The sequence below is a fragment of the Sinocyclocheilus rhinocerous genome, unplaced genomic scaffold (assembly GCF_001515625.1).
Source record: "Sinocyclocheilus rhinocerous isolate Xijiao unplaced genomic scaffold, SAMN03320098_v1.1 scaffold1204, whole genome shotgun sequence".
Lineage (NCBI taxonomy): Eukaryota > Metazoa > Chordata > Actinopteri > Cypriniformes > Cyprinidae > Sinocyclocheilus > Sinocyclocheilus rhinocerous.
The window spans coordinates 334,094-355,232 of NW_015654935.1; the positions used below are offsets into that span (position 1 = coordinate 334,094).

Sequence of the window (21,139 nt, forward strand, 5' to 3'; positions counted from 1 at the left end):
TTTTTTTTTTTTTTTTCAGAGAATGAAATATATTCTCAAAAAAAAAAAACAGGTCTTAATATCTTATGTAGTTTTGCTTCTCAAGTAAACTTTTCTCGTTTAAAAGATGTTTAAATATTTCTATTGGAAAATGAGAGGGAAATACTGATAAATAAAATTATTTTTGCAGTGTAAATATAACCAGCAGAAACATTCTCATTTTTATTGAGCTAAACAGGATGTTTCATAAGAATGATAAGGAATAGATTTTATATGAAACGGATGTTACGCTTCTCCTCAACATTTCAGATAATAAAAACATACAGGCGAGAGAAGCAACCACCAACAAGGAGAGAAAGAAATCTGGACAAGAAAACAAAATGCTTCATTAACTCTGATCAAATGAGTGAAGTAATCACAGAGACAGCGAGAGAAAGCGATAGAACTTGACTCCAGACCAGACAGTCATTTGCAGAGTGAGTGTAATTGCAGGAGACCTACTGTATGCTAACAGCCACGTACGTGTGTGTGTGTGCGTGTATGCATGTGACTGCATGTGACTGCTGCTCAGTGACGCAATGTGACTTCAGTATGTGGATAATAATGAATATAGCTGAGAGATGGATTTAGAATTTTAGAAGAGTTCTGCAAATTAACATCTATAAGCATCTCTGCCAATATAATGGAATATGAGTAAAGTAGGGGGAACATCCATCCATCTGAGACTTTAAACAAAAATCTTTGTTTTTGCAGATCTGAGTAGATGAAAGGCAAAACTTGCTCAGCTTTGCAAATGTGTGTATAATTCAGAATATAACATGACACCTGTTCTACAAACAAATTCTACAAACAAATTAACAATTTGAGAGATTTTTAGTACATATGAAATAAACACAAACTGGCTTCTAACTTGTCTAAACTGGTCATTTGCTGGGGACCCACTTTATATTAAGTGGCCTTAACAACTTTTAAATTAATAATTTGGTACAATGCACTTATTGTGTACATAGATGTTTTTACATTGTACTTATATTTTAAAAATACCTGCATGTAATTACATCTGTAATTAATTTCTGTAATTACATTTATAATTACACAGTTGACCCATCTCTTACACCTTAACCCACCCTTAAACTTACCCATACCAACAAACCTGTCCCTAACCTTACCCATATCCCACCTCAATAGCAGCAAAAGTGTTTTGCAATACAATATGAACACAATAAGTACATTGTACTTAATTTTTGATGTAAGTACATAGTAGTTAAGGCCACTTAATATAAAGTGGGGCCTTTGCTGGTTCAAGCTGCTAGAAATTTACCAGTTATAAACCAGAAATAAACCAGTTACCAGCTGGTTATGCCATATTAAAGGGATAATTCACACAAGACAATTCTGTCATCGTTTACTCCCCCTTCTGTCATCCCAAACCTGCATGTGGAAAATAAAGAAGATATTTTGAGAAATGTCTCAAGATTTTTGTCCATACAATGGAAGTCAATGTGCTCCAATGTTTGGTTCCCAACGTTCTTCAAAATATCTTCTATTGTGTCACACAGAAGAAAGTCATATAGGTTTGGAACAACATGAAGCAACAACAGAATTTTGTTTTTTGGGATGGTTTTTGGAACATGGTTTCTGGTTAACAAGCTATTTAGACCAGATAATGAAAAGCTAAAGATTGCTAAAAAGCAGCATGTGAATTTTCTGTAGGAATTTTCTGTACAACATATACATCCTAAAATCTGTTTGAAACTGTGTGGCACTACATCTTGGATGTTACTCTCTCACCCCGTCAGAATAAAACACTTATAGACATAGATTTGATCTGAAAAACACACACAGAGCAGTCTGCAGGCTACTAAAGTAACACATAACTGCGAAGTAAATTGGTAATATATAGGAGGATAGAAAGTCCTACTGTGAGTGAGTCAGCGGTTCAGTTCTTTGTGTCTGAAGTCAATACTGAACTACCACAGAACCAGACCTTTACCTGCCCACATGACTCTTGCCATGACAAAACCCAACCGTCTATCACTTTGACATGAATTAAAGAAAGAGAAAGAACGAAGAAACAACTAAGATGCGCAAAATGCAGCCTCAATCAAATATCAAACTGCATAATTTGTGCACTTAGCTGATGCCAACGATGCACATTTAATTATGACTTTCTGATTTCCCCAGTTCATGACAGATCAGAACCCACAAGAGCGACTGCATCAACTTCATTTTTGCTATGATTACAAAGGCATGTCCATAGGACAAATGCAATTTTGTTTGGGAAAGGAGTACATCTGGGTGTGAGAGCAACCTGTCATTGAGATAAAACAGTCCATTACACACTCAAATGCACATCATTATCAGATAAAGCCCTTGAGAGGGGCTGCTGGCAGATATCCAACCTAAGGGAGGGAAACGCTATTTTCAATGCTGTTAAACATTAACTAGCACTGAGCAAAGTTCTTCGCTTTTCTCAGACGCACACATAACATTCTTGAACATGTTTTCCCTGGACAGGAGTATTATTGTGGGCCAAATACAGTTTAATGTCTGCATATACTCGGCAGAGTTCAGTGTACAAATAGTAGGTTGCTATGGTAAGAAAGTCTACTAAAAATATACTGCAAATGAGTAGTTGACATGACATCTGAAGCAGCATGGCATCTTATACTTAATCTAAACCACTTTTTAAAACAACAACAGACCTCAAATTAATTGAGGATGGGGCATTTTAAATATTAATTTGTCACACCATATTTTCATCTGGTCATGTGATCTCGATACAGTATATCCATCCCTATATGTTGACCCACTTCATGTAACATAAATCAGCTTTGATTAGTCTGATTTAATTAGTCTCGTGTGTGTACTTAATTAATTTTTACTTTATTTTAGTATTATTAATTTCTTCATATGTAATTTTATATTATTATTATGACTACACCATTTTGTGAACTGCCAAAAAAAAAAAAAAAAAAAATGATGATTAAAAATGGAGAAGCTTAAAAGTGCAGCAAAAATACACTTACATTTTCAAATAAATTTTAATTCAAATGGGCCCCTATTGGAATTTTTTTTTTATCATACTTGCATATAATTATTAACAATTTGTGTTTGCTACCTGCTGATTATGTGTCACAAATAGTCTAGACTAAAAGTTGATTGTTCCCTTTCAGTCAGTCACATTTGACGTTACGTCGACACTGACGTTAGGGGTCTCACTTGGGAGCCCCAATCACCTCTGAGCATTACAAGAAATGGCCAATGACAATTGGCGAGTGGAATTTGCATGGCAAGCCACTTCCTGTACATACAGGTATATAAGATGGCGGTGTGCATCCACTCATTCAGATTTTTGCTTCGCTGATAAAGGTTGCTTTACGCCATGCCTCCCAGGTTGGGCTCTCTTCCTTCCCTCTGCTGCCCCTCCATCTGTATGTCAGGAATCATCCCTATGGTGCCGCTTGCTTGAAATTTGGGAGCCTGGCTAGCGCTCCCCAACCCGTCTCGCTGGCTCATTCGGACGATTCAACTTGGCTATGTGATTCAATTCACCAGGCACCCTCCCAGTTTCAGGGGCATCCTCTTTACGTCAGTGACAGACAGGGATGTCCCTGTCCTTATTTCATTGTACCCAAGAAGAGTGGTGGGTTAGAACCTATACTGGATCTGCAAGTCTTGAATCGGCCACTTCACAGGCTTCCGTTCAAGACGTTGACACAGAAGCTCATTCTTTCATGCGTTCGACACCAGGATTGGTTTGCAGCGATCAACCTGAAGGACACGTACTTCCAGGTCTCGATTCTACCTCGACAAAGGCTGTTTCTTTGGTTTGCTTTCGAGGGTCAGGTGTATCAGTACAAAGTCCTCCCCTTCGGGGTGTCCCTGTCTTTACAAAAGTCCCGAAGGGTGCCCTGTCCCCACTTCGGGATATCGTGCTTCAGCATCTCAACCAGCTGGGGCTTCGGGTCAACTGGGAAATGAGCATGAAATGAGATCTCTTTTTTCGGTATGGAACTGTACTCGGTCAACATGACAGCACGTGTCTCATGAAAGAGCGTGCTCAGTCTGTGCTGAACTGCCTGAATTTGTTCAGGGGGAAAACAGCGGTTCCTCTAAAGCAATTTCAGAGGCTCCTGGGGTATATGGCATCCGCAGTTACGTTGCTCATGTTGTTATATATGAGACCACTTCAGCACTGGCTGCACAGCTGAGTCCTGAGATGGGCATGGTGCCACGGCACTCACCGGGTTGGCGTTACCCCAGCTTGTTGCCGCTTTTTCAGCCTGTGGTCAGACCTTGCTTTTCGGGCCGGCGTACCCTTGGAGCAAGTGTCGAGCCACATTGTTGTCACAACAGATGCCTCGGGCATGCAGCTTCAGGCTCCTGGACAGGACCTCGACTGCAGTGGCATATCAATTGCCTCAAGTTGCTGGCAGTACTGCTTGCTCTTCTCCAGTTTTGTCCATTGCTGCAAGACAAACATGTGCTCGTCCACATGGACAACACTGCGACAGTTGCGTACATCAACCATCAGACTCGCAACCCACCCCCCATCTCCTCCTCTGGATTTAGATGCGGCTCAAATCCCTAAATCCGTTCACTTCCCAGGAATCCTCCCACTGCCAGCTGTTCCCTGACTGAGTCCCCCCTCAGCATAGATGCACTGGCACAAAGCTGGCCTCGGGGTTTACACAAGTACACCTTTCCCCCAGTGAGCCTCCTTGCACAGACTCTGTGCAAGATCCGGAAGGACGAGGAGCAGGTCCTGCTGGTTGCTCCATATTGGCCCACCAGGACCTGGTTTTCCGATCTCATGCTCCTTGCGACAGCCCCTACCTGGAGAATCCCCCTGAGGAAAGACCTTCTTTCTCAGGGGCAGGGCGCTATTTGGCACCCATGTCCCGATCTGTGGAACCTGCATGTCTGACTTCTGGACGGGACGCGGTGGACCTCAATTGCCTCTCATGGGCTGTGATAGATACTATCACTCAGGCTAGGGCCCTCTCTACCAGGCAGGTCTATGCTCTGAAGTGGGGTCTGTTCGTTGATTGGTGTTCCTCTTACCAATCAACCCCCAAAGATGCCCGGTCACCGCTGTGCTTTCCTTCCTGCAAGAGAAGTTGGAGCGGAGGCTGTCCCCCTCCCCTTGGAAAGTGAATGTCGTTGCTATTGCGGCGCATCATGATGCAGTGGATGAAAGATCCTTGGGGAAGCACAACCTGATCATCAGTTTCCTGAGAGGTGCAAGGAGATTAAATCCCCCAGATTGCACCTCATTCCCTCTTGGGATCTCTCTGTGTTCCTGGCGGGACTACAGAGGGCCCCCTTCAAGCCACTTGACTCAGTTGAGCTCAAGTTACTGTAATTTAAGACAGTGCTCCTGGTTGCACTCATGTCCATCAAGAGGGTTGGGGACCTGCAGGCATTTTAAATGCTCCTATACCCATTACTTACATACGTTTTTACTTTAATCTTGATTTTAAAAAACATGCTATGCTACTTGTTAACTAGCCATATGAATATTACATTTTTCTAATTAAACTTCATAAATATGGCTCCTATTCTTATGAAAAAAAAAAACGGGCTGAGAAAAAAATCCTAAATTGTACATATAGACAAAAGAATTGTCTATCAATTCAAAACTCTGCACTCCATTATATCACCACACCAGCTAAACCATGTGTAAGAGTGAGTCTGCCCTCCCAACAAGAGCTAATCACAGCCCTGCTTGCATGAAATCAGATGAGGAAATATGTTGTAATTGCAATCGATAAAAATGTCTGCACACTGCGCTCGAATGATAATGATGGTCTCAGCTTAGAAAATGCGATGTCGTTCTCTAATACAAACGTGCTACAATTACACTGATAGCCAGAATCAGAGAAAAAGTGCACATTTTTATGTGTGTTGCATTTAAGGAAACCCACATTTGTTGTGTTCTCTGAAAATAACACCATTAAGAAATAACTTCATGTTCACATGTACATCAATGTATGCTCTACTCTTGCTGTTTGTTTTATTCTGTCTTCTCTATTTAGTATATATATATATATATATATATATATATATATACTGTATATATGTGTGTGTGTGTGTGTGTGTGTGTGTGTGAATGTTTGATCGATCATAGAAGACTGTTACAGCTTCACTCCTGCACTGACCTTGATCTATACATGTAAATGCAGAACATGAACTGCTATGTTTAAGCTGTTCTATCCTTCCCTTTAACCTGTAATTAAAGTGCTTCAGTACATTGTTCTAAAGAATATCGACACTAGGCACACCACTCACAAAACACTCCACGGCTCCAAAAAACGATCAGAGCAATTACAACAAGAATTAGCAGCAGTTCTATTGATCTGGATGGAATCCTTGAAGCCTATTTTCTCACGCATCTGTTGACCATGAAGGGGGAGCAGAGAGGGACATGGATGGGCTTCATCCATGCTCACTTGTTCAGCTATTTGTTGACAAGATAATCCATATAAACCTGAGTGATCTGACAGAAGATGAAAGAATTGAAGTGATGTGTTCAGATTCACTCTACAAGCATCAAACGGGCCTGAGAGGAAGTAAAGGAAAGCTTAAACCACAACTCTCACAAGAGCTTTCTGCTTTGCTCTGCACAAAATACAAATGAGATGGAAGGGTCTGATTGGGTTTAAAGGGACTGCATCAGCATTTATTTTATATTTATGGATATATATTAACGTTAATGTATTATTTATGAGATGGCACATCAGCGGATCTTATGACCTAGACACTTGTATAGTATATCATAGAAATCAAGAAGTTAAAATTTGAATTTTGTGGACTTTAGTCCATTTTTTAGTTCTAGAGTAATCCTACACATTGACAAAATTCACTTTTAGAATATAAACACATTTTAAATTTGCAGTATTTCTCTCTTGAAAAAGATAAAAAACACTGATGACACATCTTGCACTACACACATTTTTGTCAAATCAGATGTTCTCTTGAATGAGAGTCCCACCCCAATACAACCTTCAACTACACAAACATATGAAAGAAAATTGCTTATCAAGTTTTACAGGTCTTTAAATGAACGGATGTGGTGGTTTTGCATAAAAATTAAGATATCCAATAACGCTCATTAGAAATGGACCAACAGAATGAAATTTCTTCAATCTAAGAAAAAAAAAACTGAGCACATTTACAGGGAACTGCTTAACATAAATCTAATGTGTGAATGTAAGCCACTAAAAACAGGTTCTGGCATTGAACATAAATTTCTATCTGTCGAGTCAAGTCTGTCACATTTCTCTTCTAATGCTGTTTAACACAAGCCAGTATAGGGTTACAAATTCTATTAGCGCTGGAATCGGTGTGATGTAAGGGAGGTCTGCCTTACATTACCTCATTCTAGAGGATGTGAGGTCATTCTTTAAGTAAAACAAACCTTATGTTCTGCTGTCACGAAGAGAACATTATGACTTGAGTATTCTGTTCACGAGGGGGTAGATTCAAGACTGATAAAGACAAGCTTTCACCTTGAATTATTATTTTGAAATGTTTGGGTTTAAGTTTGGAGGTGTTCAGTTACTCTGCATTACATCCAAAGGTCAGACACGATGGGAAATATCGACTTGAAATATCAAAATACAGCACATTCCTCCAGTAAGCAGAAGCAGTTCTGGGTTTAAAAAAGTGTGTGTAATGATTTTACAAATTTGTGTAGTTTGCTTCCCATCTCTCTCTACCCCTCAGTTCAGATTAATTTTTAAGCTGATCCAGATGGATGGAAAAGCAGGGAGAAGCAGAGCATGGCCTTGTGGGTAGTTTAGTTCAGCATGGCCGCTCTTGTGCTCTGCAAGCATGACGACAAGAGGGCAAGAAGCTCTAGTCACAAAGAGTGGCAATTTAGTTGAAAAGACGACAAGGCAGAGATGCTACCACTCCATCAGGAGAGGAATTATTACAAACAATTCCATAATATGAGCTCAACTCGTTTGTCCTGACTCAGAACTGCTTGTCCTTGATCAGAATTCAAGACTCCCAAAATCTGGGTCAGGGGCTTGAAAACCAGATCTTCTTGTTGGCACACTGGAGCGAAGGTCCTCTTTGATGCTGGTTCCACAATGTTCAGAATCAGGTGTGATTGAAGTGATTGGGTACATGGAAAAATTTAACTAGAGGAGCACAGTCCTCATCAACAGTGCAGCTTTGAAGTGTGTGTGTGTGCGTGTGTGTGTACGAGAGAGGGAGAGATTGATGTTGAAGCACCTGCTGACTTCTGGCTGTTAACAGCCTTGCTGTGCTGGAGATTTTATCCAGAAGCAAAGCAGCAGCTAAGTGCACATCACGTCAGCACTACAGAGAAAGAATGAGAAGTCTGAAAGGTTATGAATGAATGTGAACTTGTTGCTGGGTTTCTGTAATGATGTGAGCAAATAACAATGCTAAAAAAATAATGTTCCGAGTACTGAATGGATGTTCAGATGGTTGTAATTATGTAATTAGTTGCATGTCCAGTTTCGTGATCTCCAGCTAAAACTCTCTAAATGCCAAGTCCACTTTCATCGACATTTACAAGCTGGGTGTTTTCCAAACTGCCCTGTCCTGATAATATAGATTTGTTCAAATAAAATGCACTTGATGTTCTCAGTTTTATAAATGTAGAACTGAGCTTTCAAAAGACAAGCATTCTGAATCTCCAAACGAGAGAGCACTCACATGGAAAACTCCAGTAAGAGCAGGAATACATTAGAGATATCACTCTCGGCAAGTGGTGTGTCTCCATGTGTTGTCTTCCTGCTGCTGATGATGTGAGGATGTTTTTACAGGGTTGAGGGGAAAGAGGCAGGAGGTGAGGAAGGGCATTTCCGCTCTTCTGAGATCTCCGGAAAAGGTTACGACTCCACAGGTAATCACCACATGTTAATCAGTCAGAAAGACCCCAAAACATTTCTGCATCTACAAAAACATTCTATCATTTGTCCCCAAAAGTTAATTTAAGGACACACTGATATTATGCAGATAATTATTTTCATGTTGTGGCCAATACCTGATGGCCAATTCTGTAAAATTTTACAATTTTTCTAAATCACTTGTGAATTAAGGCATCACAACTTTGTAATGTGCAGTAAGAAAAATAAAACCTATCAAATCATTTTGGAATCTTGCTAAAGATAACTATTAACAAGTATTATTAAACTATTAGTGTTTTTGAAAATTAACTTTGTGAGCATTAGATGATGGCAAAATTACAATTTAAATTAAATGTAAATAAAAACCGCAAAAACTGGTGGGGGGAAATAGTGGAAAAACAATAATACATATACAAAACAACAACATATACATCTCCAACATCAACCAATGCCATAAATGAATAAATGTCTCATTCTGGCTGATAACAGATTTTACCAGTGGATGACGCTATTTAGTGTAGAACTAACTGAAATATAATACTTATTCTGACGGTGGCCGTGATTTTGCCAAGTAAGACATGTTCCTGGATCAACATCTTTTGTTGATCCTGGATCAACATTACTGTCCAGAAATACAGACTTAACCCAATCCCCACCCCTAAACCTAACCTTACCCATATTTATTCCTAAAATCAGAGGGAAATGATAGCTGATTAACAAGGGTGTAGAAGCACCTAATCCTGATTGTAAGTCTAAAACTGACATTTCCTGAAAAGTTATCTCTCAATTCTGATTGGTTGATTGGAATGATGTTCCAGGATCAACAAGGATGTTGATCCAGGAACATGTTGTACTTGGTCAAATCATGCTCACCTTATTCTGACACAGACCCTAATCTGACCCCATTACAATCGCTGAGGCTTTTGTCTGTACTCCAGAGAGAGCAAAGAAATTTAGTTGGACTTTATTGCTTGTGTTTTATGAGCACAATGTTTTACATCATGAGGTTGATTGCATTTTTCACTTTATGGATGATTGTAAAAATGAGATATTGCTGATATCATCCCCTTGAAAACACATCCGGATGTGCTTATAGGATTCTGCGTCTTCAAAGGGATTTTATGTCATACACACAGCCTCCACCTGAGACATCATCCCACTGCTTCATTCATTTGACTTTTTATGTGTTAATACAACATTACATTTCTTACTAACTGTTCATTCAGAGACTCAAAAGAGCATCCAGTGACTAATGATGAACCATTCACATTTACCAGTTAGAAAGACTGAATAAACTCACTGAATGAATACAAACTCTGTATTTGCAGGAAATGCCAACAGATCAGATAATGTGTGCTAAAATTTCTTACATGCTCACAGGGGTCATGACCTCTGTTAATAAATGTTGTTTGGTTGACATTTTTATGTCCCTGTGGGACTTGAAAAAAAAGGTTTAAAGTACATTTTATCAATCAAAAACGTACAGATACAGGTTTCTTGAGGTCCCCTTTGCGGAAGAAGCATTAATCTGATGCCGAGGTCAAAGCACTGAGGAATATTTAACTGCAGAGACAATAACAAGCTAAATTGTGTGATGCACTACATAGTTACTATAAAACTGTATCTCCTGCTGTTGGTCAGTGCAAGCGCTCTGACATACTGAAATGTGGCACTCATAAAAGACTCAGATTTGAGTCTGGCCTGAATCGGAGTCTGAAACTATATTTAAAAAATGATATAGTAGGTACATCATTGAAGTAGTTCAATCATGGCCGAGGAAACTGAAAGCAAGAAAAATCAGCGATGACTTCATACTCTAAATATTTCCTATCTCTCTAACCTTCTCCTTACTGTCAGTCGTGATTTGTGTGATATTATACTGAATTAGTAAAATGTTAGTTCATATGCAATTAAACCCATATGTCTTGAGCAGCATCACTTGAAGCATTTCAATCTGAATCACAGAATGCAGCACAAATCAAGCTCAGAGGACAAAATATGCTGTCACAGACAGGTACAAAGTCACTCAATAAGACCTTCGCACTCACTCTTACTATTCCTTCAGGTAGAAGAAGCTTCTAATCTATTCTTCTATTAACACAAGGAGAGATGCCCAATTAGATGCAGACTGTTCTAGCAAAACAAGAGAAACAAACCACTCACCTCTTCCATCATCCTGGATCTTGTGCAGGAGTTCGGAATAGTTAACAGGCCCTTTGTTCTCCTCAAACACCAGGTCCATGGTGGTGATGTTGTCCTCATGCATCTCCGTGTAAAGCCCCTCCAGGGCAAAGTAGCAGGCCCTTTCTCCCATTTTGGTATCACTAAACATCAGCAGGGTGTGTTGGTGCCACCCAAAATGCTTGTAGAGGTGGAGGGCGTACTCGCCCAGTTTCTTATGTGTGGGGCCTGTGTTGGTGATGGAAGTGTACATCTCCATCTGCATGAAAGCTACAGCAGGGGCCCCTGCCGTGATCATGGGGAGGCCCCAATGAGCAGTGAACAGCCCAACGGGGGAGGAGGTATAGTCACAGCCAGGCCCTATGAAGGCCCACGGGTTGTGTTCAAACTTCAGGTCTACGGCCATGAGGGGGGCGATAGACTCTGAGCAGATACCGTCCCCATCCTCACTGTTTGCAAAGATGTGCCGGATGTGGTGCCGGGGCAGCAGGGTGGGATCGGCATTGACGTGAGCAATGGCACGGTCCAGTGCGGGTCCCACACGAGGCCATGCCCAGGGGTAGGACGTATTGTGCTGAGGGAGTATGACAGCCAGTATGATGTCATTGGTGTGGTTGTGCACAGGTCTGCGGGACCCTTGGTGTCTGCTGGTCTTGGTCCAGATCGGCAAGGTTCCACAGCACAGCAGGATCAAAAGAAGCAGAAATGATCTGCCTCCACCGAACCAGAGCAACAGATTCATACCACTGCAGCTCAAGCTTCCAACTATTCAGGAACACTAGACACACACAGGTTTATCATATGAGATCCATTGTAAACATACAGTACTTAGAGGCTATTTTTGTACTTGGACACACTTCAAATACTTTTTGAAAATGTATATATATATATATTTAAAAAAAGGTTCTTATGTATATTGAAAGTATTTTTGTTTTTTAATTTTGCTGTTTTACTAACCCATTCACTCTATATTTGGATCAGGAATTAGGCATTTTCAAATGTACTAATCTTCTTTGCACCTCTGAAAATAAATATTTTTTACCCTAGTATTGCAGTTAGTAGTTTTAGTTCCCTTTCGTGGAACTTCGAACTGTGTCCTCTAGGGGTCGCTATGGGGAACGCCTCGTCGTGACCCGTGTCTGAAGCCTACATTGAAAAAACACCAACTTGTTTGGCCGGCGACAGCCATGACGTCACTACCGCCGCGACTAGTACAAAATAGGCGCCGGTAGCGCACATCATTCTCTTCTTCGTCTTCACTGACCGGTCTGTTTGAAGCGTGCATTCCAAAAAGCAAAGTAAGAGCTTTTTCTTTCCTACTATGGCGAGCACTAGCGAAGCGTTTAGAAAGTGTGTACATCCGTGTCAGCGGTTTCTGACACCCGATGATTCACACGATCTATGCGTTGTTTGTTTGGGCGAGGAGCACGCACACGATGTCCTCGAGGGGGCAATCTGTGACGACGAGGCGTTCCCCATAGCGACCCCTAGAGGACGCAGTGTCTCGTTCCCCTCAGGGAACCATGGTTACACAAGTAACCCGAGACGTTTTCATGGATGAAAGCAGAACATGCAACCTGTCCAAGTTTGGCTAATTTGGCTAGCTGCTACCAAGTTACAGATAAGGTTGTGCCAAAATTTCAGTGGCTCAGGTGATTGGCTCCTAAAAAACTGGATGCAGAACTGAGCTGTTATAAGCTAAGATGACCAATTTCAAATAATGTATTTTGGGGGGTCTTGTGGCAACCAAGCAACAGCCATTGAGGTGAATGGGAATACTAAAAAAATAGCTTCACAGTAAGGTTCCACTGTCAACAACAATTTTAACAATTTATTGATATGTTAATATTAATTTTTAAATATACTGTTTATCTTTTCAAAACACATTGTTAATTTATACAACAATAAATGTTATATTTGCATATGTATAGATTAACATAATAGCTACTATAAAAGTATTGTTCATTGTTAGTTCATGATACCGTGTGCATTAACTAAAAATAACAAATTGAACCTTAATATAAAGTGCTACCAGATGTTCCAATCTAATGTAAGCTGCTTTGTATTCACTTCTAAGATTTTTTATTATTATTATATGCTACTTCTGTTGAAACAGTGTTAGTCACGCAACTGAAGGCAATACAAAGGGCTAAAAAAAAAAAATCTCTAAATATGACAGAAATATTTGAATGCATCCTGAATCACAGCTAAAAATATATCTTATGCTTTTGTTTGTAGAGAACAGATTAAAATCATTCCCCGTTGAAAATCAACTCTCAAGTAGTTGGTTGCAAAATTTAGGGTAAACACACTGAGGGGGAATAATACAATGCAAATATAAATAATCATGCATTTTGGATATCTTTAAATTTTTGTTGATCACATCAAAGGTCGTGTTTCAAACTCCATGATATTTTGGCAGAAATTCATCTGTCACTTGGTAAAAAGCTAGCCAAACTTAGTCAGATGCCAACATGGACAGCTTGAGCACTCATCTTTGAAAACTAAGAAACTAGGGTATAGGAAAATACAACACAACTACATTATAAATACAGGTTACAGGTTTGCCACATGTCCAGTGTGAAAAGTTCTGAAACAAACCCAATAGAGAACCACTGATCCAAAATGTAATGCCAAATAACATATAGTTTAAAAAAATATCAACTAAACATCAAACACAACAGAACCCCAAACAAGCAGAATAGAAAACTCTCTTAAGTACCTTTTATACATGGTGTCTTCTGGTCTCCTCAACATGAGCTGGTACAATCCTGTGACAGTCCACTCAACACAGCACAAATCACATCCCTGCCTCTGTGAAACTCATCCCCACAGGCTGACTGTGTGTCATTCAGAGTGCCAAGAGCAGCAGTGATTTTCTCAAATCACATTACCTCACAGAAAGCTCCACCTCATCTCCGTGTCGAGCTGCATTCCCTGCCATGCTCCAGGGTTCTGAGGGTATTAATGCCTCTCAGCTGCAGTTACTGCCGGCAGGAAGAGAGAGAGAGGGAGAGAGAGGGAAGATCAGCCGTGATGTGTTTTCCTCTCTTCTCTATTCCAGTAGGGTAAACGTTGACCCTTTGGTCTGAGAAGCACTTCCAAATGTTCCCAGCTATAAAAAAACAACAATGTAAACACTCCTTTAATTTCAAGTCAGAGGAAATCAATGGCATCAAAATCCATTAGCTTCTACTGTGCATTGAATAACCATAGCTGAATATTACCTATAAGAAACAAGAGGTCAAGGTTTGGCTAGTTAGTATGACCCTGTAATCTCCTGCTGGTAGCTAAATGTGGGCAAACAGCTCTTTCTCCATTAGTGACTATTCAAAAGTGAACTAAACATTTAACACTGGTAAAAATTTTATGCAAGCAACATACACTGTTTGAAGGTTAAAAATACAGACTTTTTAATGTTTTTGAAAGGAATCTCTAATGCTCACCAAGGCTCCACTTCAAAATGCTTTTTTTTAAATTGTGAAATATTATTCCAATAAAATTCCTGTTTTATCATCAAATATTTTACAATGTAATTATTTATGTGATAGCAAAGCTGAATTTTCTCATTACTCCAGTATTCAGTGTCACATGATCCTTCAGGAATAGTTCTAATATGCTGATCTGGTGCTCAGTTATTATTAATGTTCAATTACTAATAATGTTCTTATTATTTTCAGTGTTGGAAACAGTTTTTGCTTCTTAATATTTCTATGAAAACCATGATACATTTTTCCAGGAGTCTTTTCAGGGAAAATAAAAATCTTGTAACATTATAAATGTCTTTACTGTCACTTTTGATCAATTCAACGTGCCTTTGATTAATAAAAGTATTGGTAATAATCAGAAATGTTTCTTGAGCACCAAATTAGCATATTAAAATTATTTCTTTATATAAAACAATTTTTAAAAAATGTAAAAGCCTATAGGCTAATATTGATTTTAAAATAGACTATTGTTCATTGTTTGTTCATTATACATTAATGTTCATGTATACAACCTGAAATGTTGCAAATGTATTCGCATACTGCATGTAGAAATGAACATAATAGATGCTGTTAAAGTATTGTGCACTGGTGCTTCATGATCCCTAGCACAAATAAATAATGTTAACAAATTGAACCTTATTGTAAAGTGTTAAAGTGTTCTCCAGAACTAGTGTGGAAATATTTTTACTTGTTTCAGAAAGACAGACCTTACTGTGCCTTAGTAAGTAGGCTGAAAGTGGTGGTGGATATGACCACAGCAGTGAGGTTACAAAGGTTTAAATGCTTTTGCGAGCAGATATCCCTTCACTGTCATTTGCTGTGACCCTTATGAGAGGCAGGTCAGAGCAGTTTCCAGCTGCCCAGCAAGATGTGCCCCTATATGGGTCAGGACAAGCTCTATCTGCTCACCACACATTTGGAGCTCAACGTCTACTAACCTTCTTCAGCTGAGTGTTTGTGTGTGAAGCTGGTTTCCTTGGTTTCTTTAAGCTGATGGTATTTGTGTGTTTGTGAGTTACTTGTGAGAGATTCTTTTTTGAGCTTTCAGCCACCAGTGTTCCAGCACAACTCTGACATTTATATTCAAAGCCAGTTACAGTTTTTTAATGGAATGTTGAAATAATAGTCATAAGCACTGAGATATGATATGCAATGTCAGTTACGGGTCATTCTAATAGACATTCACAGGTAACCTCTCTTTTCTTGTTGTAATACATTTAACATTGCAGTGCATAGATAAATGAATTAAAAGGGTGTATAATTCTTTATGGTAGTGATTCTCAACCAGAAGTACATACTTCAGCAGGTTCAAGGGAAAGAAGAAAAAACATTAATCATGATTAATATTATGATTTTTCGTTTCGTTCCTTTTTAAGCAGGAATGCACTGAAATTAAAATTATGGATGATAAACGTAATTATTATGAATGTTATGGCCAGTAACTGATAAATGGCTGATAATAAAATTCTATATTATTTTGTCTAAATAAATTCAAAACAAAAGACTACAACAAAACCTGATAATGTAAAACGATACAAGTAAATTTAGGGATCACAGCATTATGAATGTTCAGTGTGAAAAATGGATATTCATTTGGAGATTTGCTAAAGACCACATTTTAGAGTAATATTAAAATTAAAGTATTTAAATTATTAGTGTTTATAAAGATTAACTTAAATTAATCTTCAATTAAAGATCAATTAAAGTTAGATAACAGCAAAGGTAATCTATATGAAAAAATGAATAAATGTGGATGCATAAATAATTAGCCAATACTTTATCATAAATAATATTTATAATTAATAATATTAATATAATTAATAATATTAATATAATTAATAATATTCAATATTATAAATAATATTTATAATAAATATAACATATATTATAAAAAAAATACTTGTCAGGTAATCAATATGGTATTGATATATTGTGAATCCCTATTTTTAAGGAGAGAAAACAATAATCAAGTTTTATAAATTGGGTGACACTCTTAGGAGAATACATGTGCTACCTGAGTTTTTCCACCTACAGTATTGTTTGTTTTATGTTTAAGAGATACTTTAATAATATTTATGAAGAATATTTGTAATATTTAAAAAGAAACAATTCTGGTTGATGTCAATAAAATGGCATGTGAGCATTACTGATGAGGCTGTCAGGCTACATAAAATGAAAAAGGTTACGTTTAAAAAAGAGCCAAACTGAACTCAGATCAGTGTTTAGTCAGTTCTAGATTTGTCCTTCATCCCCCTTCAGAGAGCCCGGGATGGTCAAATGGATAGAATTACTAAAACAGGATGCAACACAATAGCATCTCCCTCCCTCTCTCTCTCCCAACATTTCCCTTTCCATCCTCTATCTCTATCTCCATATTTCATTCCTTTATAACCATTCCCTTATTTAAGGAAAGCTGAAAGTGAGACAGAAAAACCCAGCGAGAGCGAGATTGTTCATTCTAGCACACAGCAGACAGGAAGCAGTATTGGACCGACAATGAAACTGTCAAATGTGTCAAACACACATTCATAACAGAGTGCTTTTTGCCATTGTGTAAACACACCTTAAACTGTGATCATTGCTGGTACTGAAGCAGGACAGCTCCTTGCTCTCTTTCTCATTCTCATTCGGGTGAGCAACAGGAGATAGTGGCAGCTGGACATACTTGTGTGATTTTGGAGTACAGTTGCATGCAGAAAAAATATAGAAGTATAAACACTGCATAAACACACAGAGTGAGCTTTACATGCACTAGTGTGAACTAAACAAATCTATTATAGTTTAGCAAAATGCGGAACCCTAGTTTGCTAATCAGATCTGCTGCACACAGAAAAGGCTAATGAATGATATTCCTTTTATCAAACAGCATGACTTATGTGCGGATAGCACAAACATTTAAAAATGACTCTACAGCTTGTCAATTATCAGGAAGTTCCATTTCATTTTAGTCTATTCTGTGTTACCATGGCATTAAACTCCCAGCTCCGTGTTAGACGGGGCTTTGTGATCAACTGCTATCTGAGTACAGTGCATTCAGAGTGACTAATGCACAGGAACAACTAAAGTCATTTTAGGATTCACAATTATAGCAGGTTGGAGGAGGAGATCTGGATATGTAAAGAACATAGAACTGGTGTCACATTAGCTGAAAAAAAAATTATTCTGCACATTATGCACATCTTGTACCCACTTATTCTCTGTCTCAGGAAAAAAGCAACCAGTTAAACAACCATTAAAATAATCATCAGTTGACACTGCAAGCACCATATCAACTTAAGCCCAGAAATCTAAGGACATGGGCCTCATTGTTCTCAAACTTCTCATGCAAAATGTTAGCTGGATTTACAAAAGATGAACTTTTGTTTTAACCCTATTTCTATTGTTTGATGTATCCGGATTAGGGATTATTTTAATGAGAGAGAGCGCGACATGCCCACAGCTACTAATTTTCAAAAACAAGCCCACAGCATGTCCATACAAGAGATATCTGAACAACAAAGCAAGAAAGCAAAGTGTACTGTTCTCGATTCAAAAATGTAAAACACAATGAATGATTTTTATACATACCAAAACTACATATATTTGTGTTTTGAACCCCTTATTTGTCAGCGCTACATATACTTATACAGGCTGCATTTTGTCGTTTGCATTGTAACAGAAATAATATTCTATAGAATATTTTATGTATTTTAGAAATATTCATCATTCTAATAATATTACAAAATAATATTTTGTAGAGTCACTGAGTTATTAATATTCTAATAATAGCAACAAATACAAAAATGATGGCAAAATAAAAAATATTTTGCCCCACCAGGACCATGTAATTTTTTTGCTACCTGTGACTTCAGTTGGTTCTTAATACCTTAGAATACATTTTACTGTGAACCACTGATCCATGGCGCAAACCTGTGAAATTATTATTATTATTATTTTTTTTATTATTTAATCATAGTCACTGTAAAACCTGGTAAGTTAAGAATACTCAAAACATTTGAGGAAACTTATTCATTAACTGCAGTTTATTCAGATCTTTATAGTTAAGTGCTAGCTAGCAATAGCACACTAGCACATACCAATATAATTATTTAAAAGACTCCCAATACTTGCATGTAAATAGTCAAACAACGTGCAATATAAATAGTTTTTAAGCTCTGTTGTCCATCCTCAACCTAACCACAGGCTCTACTCTTCACCACAACGGTAACACTACAAAACTAACATAGAAACCTATGTAAATCCTAACATAACACAACATTTAAGTACTAACTTATGTCTCTCTATGTTAATCTTGTGTAAAAACACACAAAATAACACTTAATTTCTACATTTATTTTCCTTGTTGTCTGATGCAAAGCATGCTGGGAACTAGAAAACGCAATCATTTTAAGTTCACCTTACTACAACAACATTTTACATTTACAGAACTTATTTCAAATAAGTCCAATGAACTTTCATTATTATTTGAGTGAAGTTAACTCGTTTCATTTAATTAATTTCACTGTTCGGTTTTACAGTGTAGTAGCATACTCTGGCTATTTCTGCCATATAAAGCTATGGCGCATAAAGTGAAGCATTCAGCTCCAGTTTTCATGAAGTATAAGTGGAACATTGAGGGGGAAGAAAGCACTGGCCACCTTTTCTGAGTTAAGAAAATGGCCAATTTTACCTGTAGGTGTTCCCAAAAAGGTTGGGTTTATAGTTGATTACAGCTCTCACATCTTTCTCCCAGCAGCACTGATGTGTTCAGCACCGAGTTTGATTGTCTCAGAGAGCTGGTCTGGAAAACTGATGCGCTGTTCACACCATTTGTACTCACACAATGTGTTTCTGGATTTAAAAACACGGTTTCTGAAGCACCACCCATTAAGTTGTCCTACCTTGTGCATTGAATTTAGCAGAAGACCAAATCCATGCATTTTCTAAAAATGTAATATTGCAATATTATGAGTGAAAACATGATTACTGTAGCATAAATGATTGATTTCATTGCTCTTATTAGCTTTTGCCACATATCAATACAGCCATTCGGTCATCTTGGTTAGGTTTTGAGGTATAGCACTGTTTACAAGCATGACAGCTTAAACTACCAGTCATGTTAAGTGGGCAAATCAGACTTTCAGACCCCATATGAGAACATTTAACGTGTCAGAGTGCTGTTGCTGTTGCTGTTCTATTCAGCAGTCTCAACTTCATAAAACACACAATGAAAATCTGTGCTCAGTGAGCAGCCTAAAGCTCAGAGATCATAAATAATATACAGGAGCTGTTACATTAAATCCAGTGTTGAACAAGATAAATCGCCTACTTGTGAAGATAAACACCAGGTTTTTAGTGTAGAGTGTTTAAAGATTCCTTTGAGTAACATTTTATATTATAATTGTTCATTAATAATTTTGTCTTTATCATTATTGCATACAAAATCAGTAGACATCAAGCATTTAAATAAGTATTTGAAAAAATAGAGATGACAAGTTTCTCAGGATGGTGATGGCAATCACGTTAAAGTGACACCCGTGATCATGTATATAGGAAACTTCAAACATCTAGCACCCCCTGCTGGGAAATCATCTATCATTTACCAAAATTCTCTTCAAGCACCAATTTCTTGTTCTGTATTACATAATAATAATAACAACAACAACAATAATAATAACTACTCCCAGTGACAAAGCTGAATTTTCAGCAACCATTACTCCACCCTTTAGTGTCACATGATCCTTCAGAAATTATTATAGCATGCTGATTTACTGCTCAAAAAAACATTTCTTCTTATCATCATTGCTAAAAACAGCTGTGCTGTTTACTATTTTTGTGGAAACCATGATGCACTACTATTCAAAAGTTTAAGCAATATTTAATAACTAAATACATTTAATGAGCAAGGATGTATTAAACTGATGAAAAGTGACAGTTACAAAAACATTTACGTTACAAAAGATTTTTTATTTCAAATAAATGCTTTTTTTTAAACTTTCTATTCATCAAAGAATCCTGAAAAAAAAATTATCATGCTTTCCACAAAAATATGAAGTTTTCAACTACTGAACTGAATGCTTCAGCTGTTTTCCATACTGAAAAATGTTTCTCAAGCAACAAATCAGCATATTAAAAGAATTTCTAAAGGGTCATGTGACACTGAAGACTGGAGTAATGGCTGCTGAAAATTTGCTTTGCCATCACATGAATAAATTGCATTTTAAAATATATTCAAATGGAAACCAGTTATTATAAATTGTAAGGATATTTCACAATATAACTGTTTTACTGTAGTTTTGATCAAATAAATGCAGTCTTCCTGAGCAGGAGAGACTTTTCAAAAACATTATCCAAAACTCCCCAGAGTATATTTGAGAAAGTGAAACAGAATTGATCATTCTTAATGCAATAAAATGTTGTCTATCGACACATTTCCCATTTTCTGGAAATAACATAACTTGTTAGAAATTGGTTTCTTTCCCACCAGGATATTTCTATCAGACTAAATAATTGGGTAGCCATTTAGCTGGACCTGTGTGACGTTGTTGGAGTGCTAAAGAACACCCTCATCCTCCTGTGGCACAGGCAAAAACTCTGGATACTGCTTCGAGTGCAGAGGGA

At 37.8% G+C, this 21,139-nt stretch overlaps 1 protein-coding gene across 1 annotated transcript in view; it reads right to left on the bottom strand.

The window, feature by feature from the left end:
* LOC107717786 (atrial natriuretic peptide receptor 1-like) overlaps positions 1-13,994 on the bottom strand; it is a 44,530-nt gene extending 30,536 nt beyond the window's left edge. The window contains exons 1-2 of the mRNA XM_016524645.1: positions 13,774-13,994; positions 11,034-11,829 (exon numbers count right to left, since the gene is read on the bottom strand). Of these exons, the coding sequence (XP_016380131.1) occupies positions 11,034-11,793 (760 nt within the window). The 5' untranslated portion in view covers positions 11,794-11,829; positions 13,774-13,994. The remainder of the gene's footprint in view (positions 1-11,033; positions 11,830-13,773) is intronic.
* Positions 13,995-21,139: the final 7,145 nt, after the last annotated feature.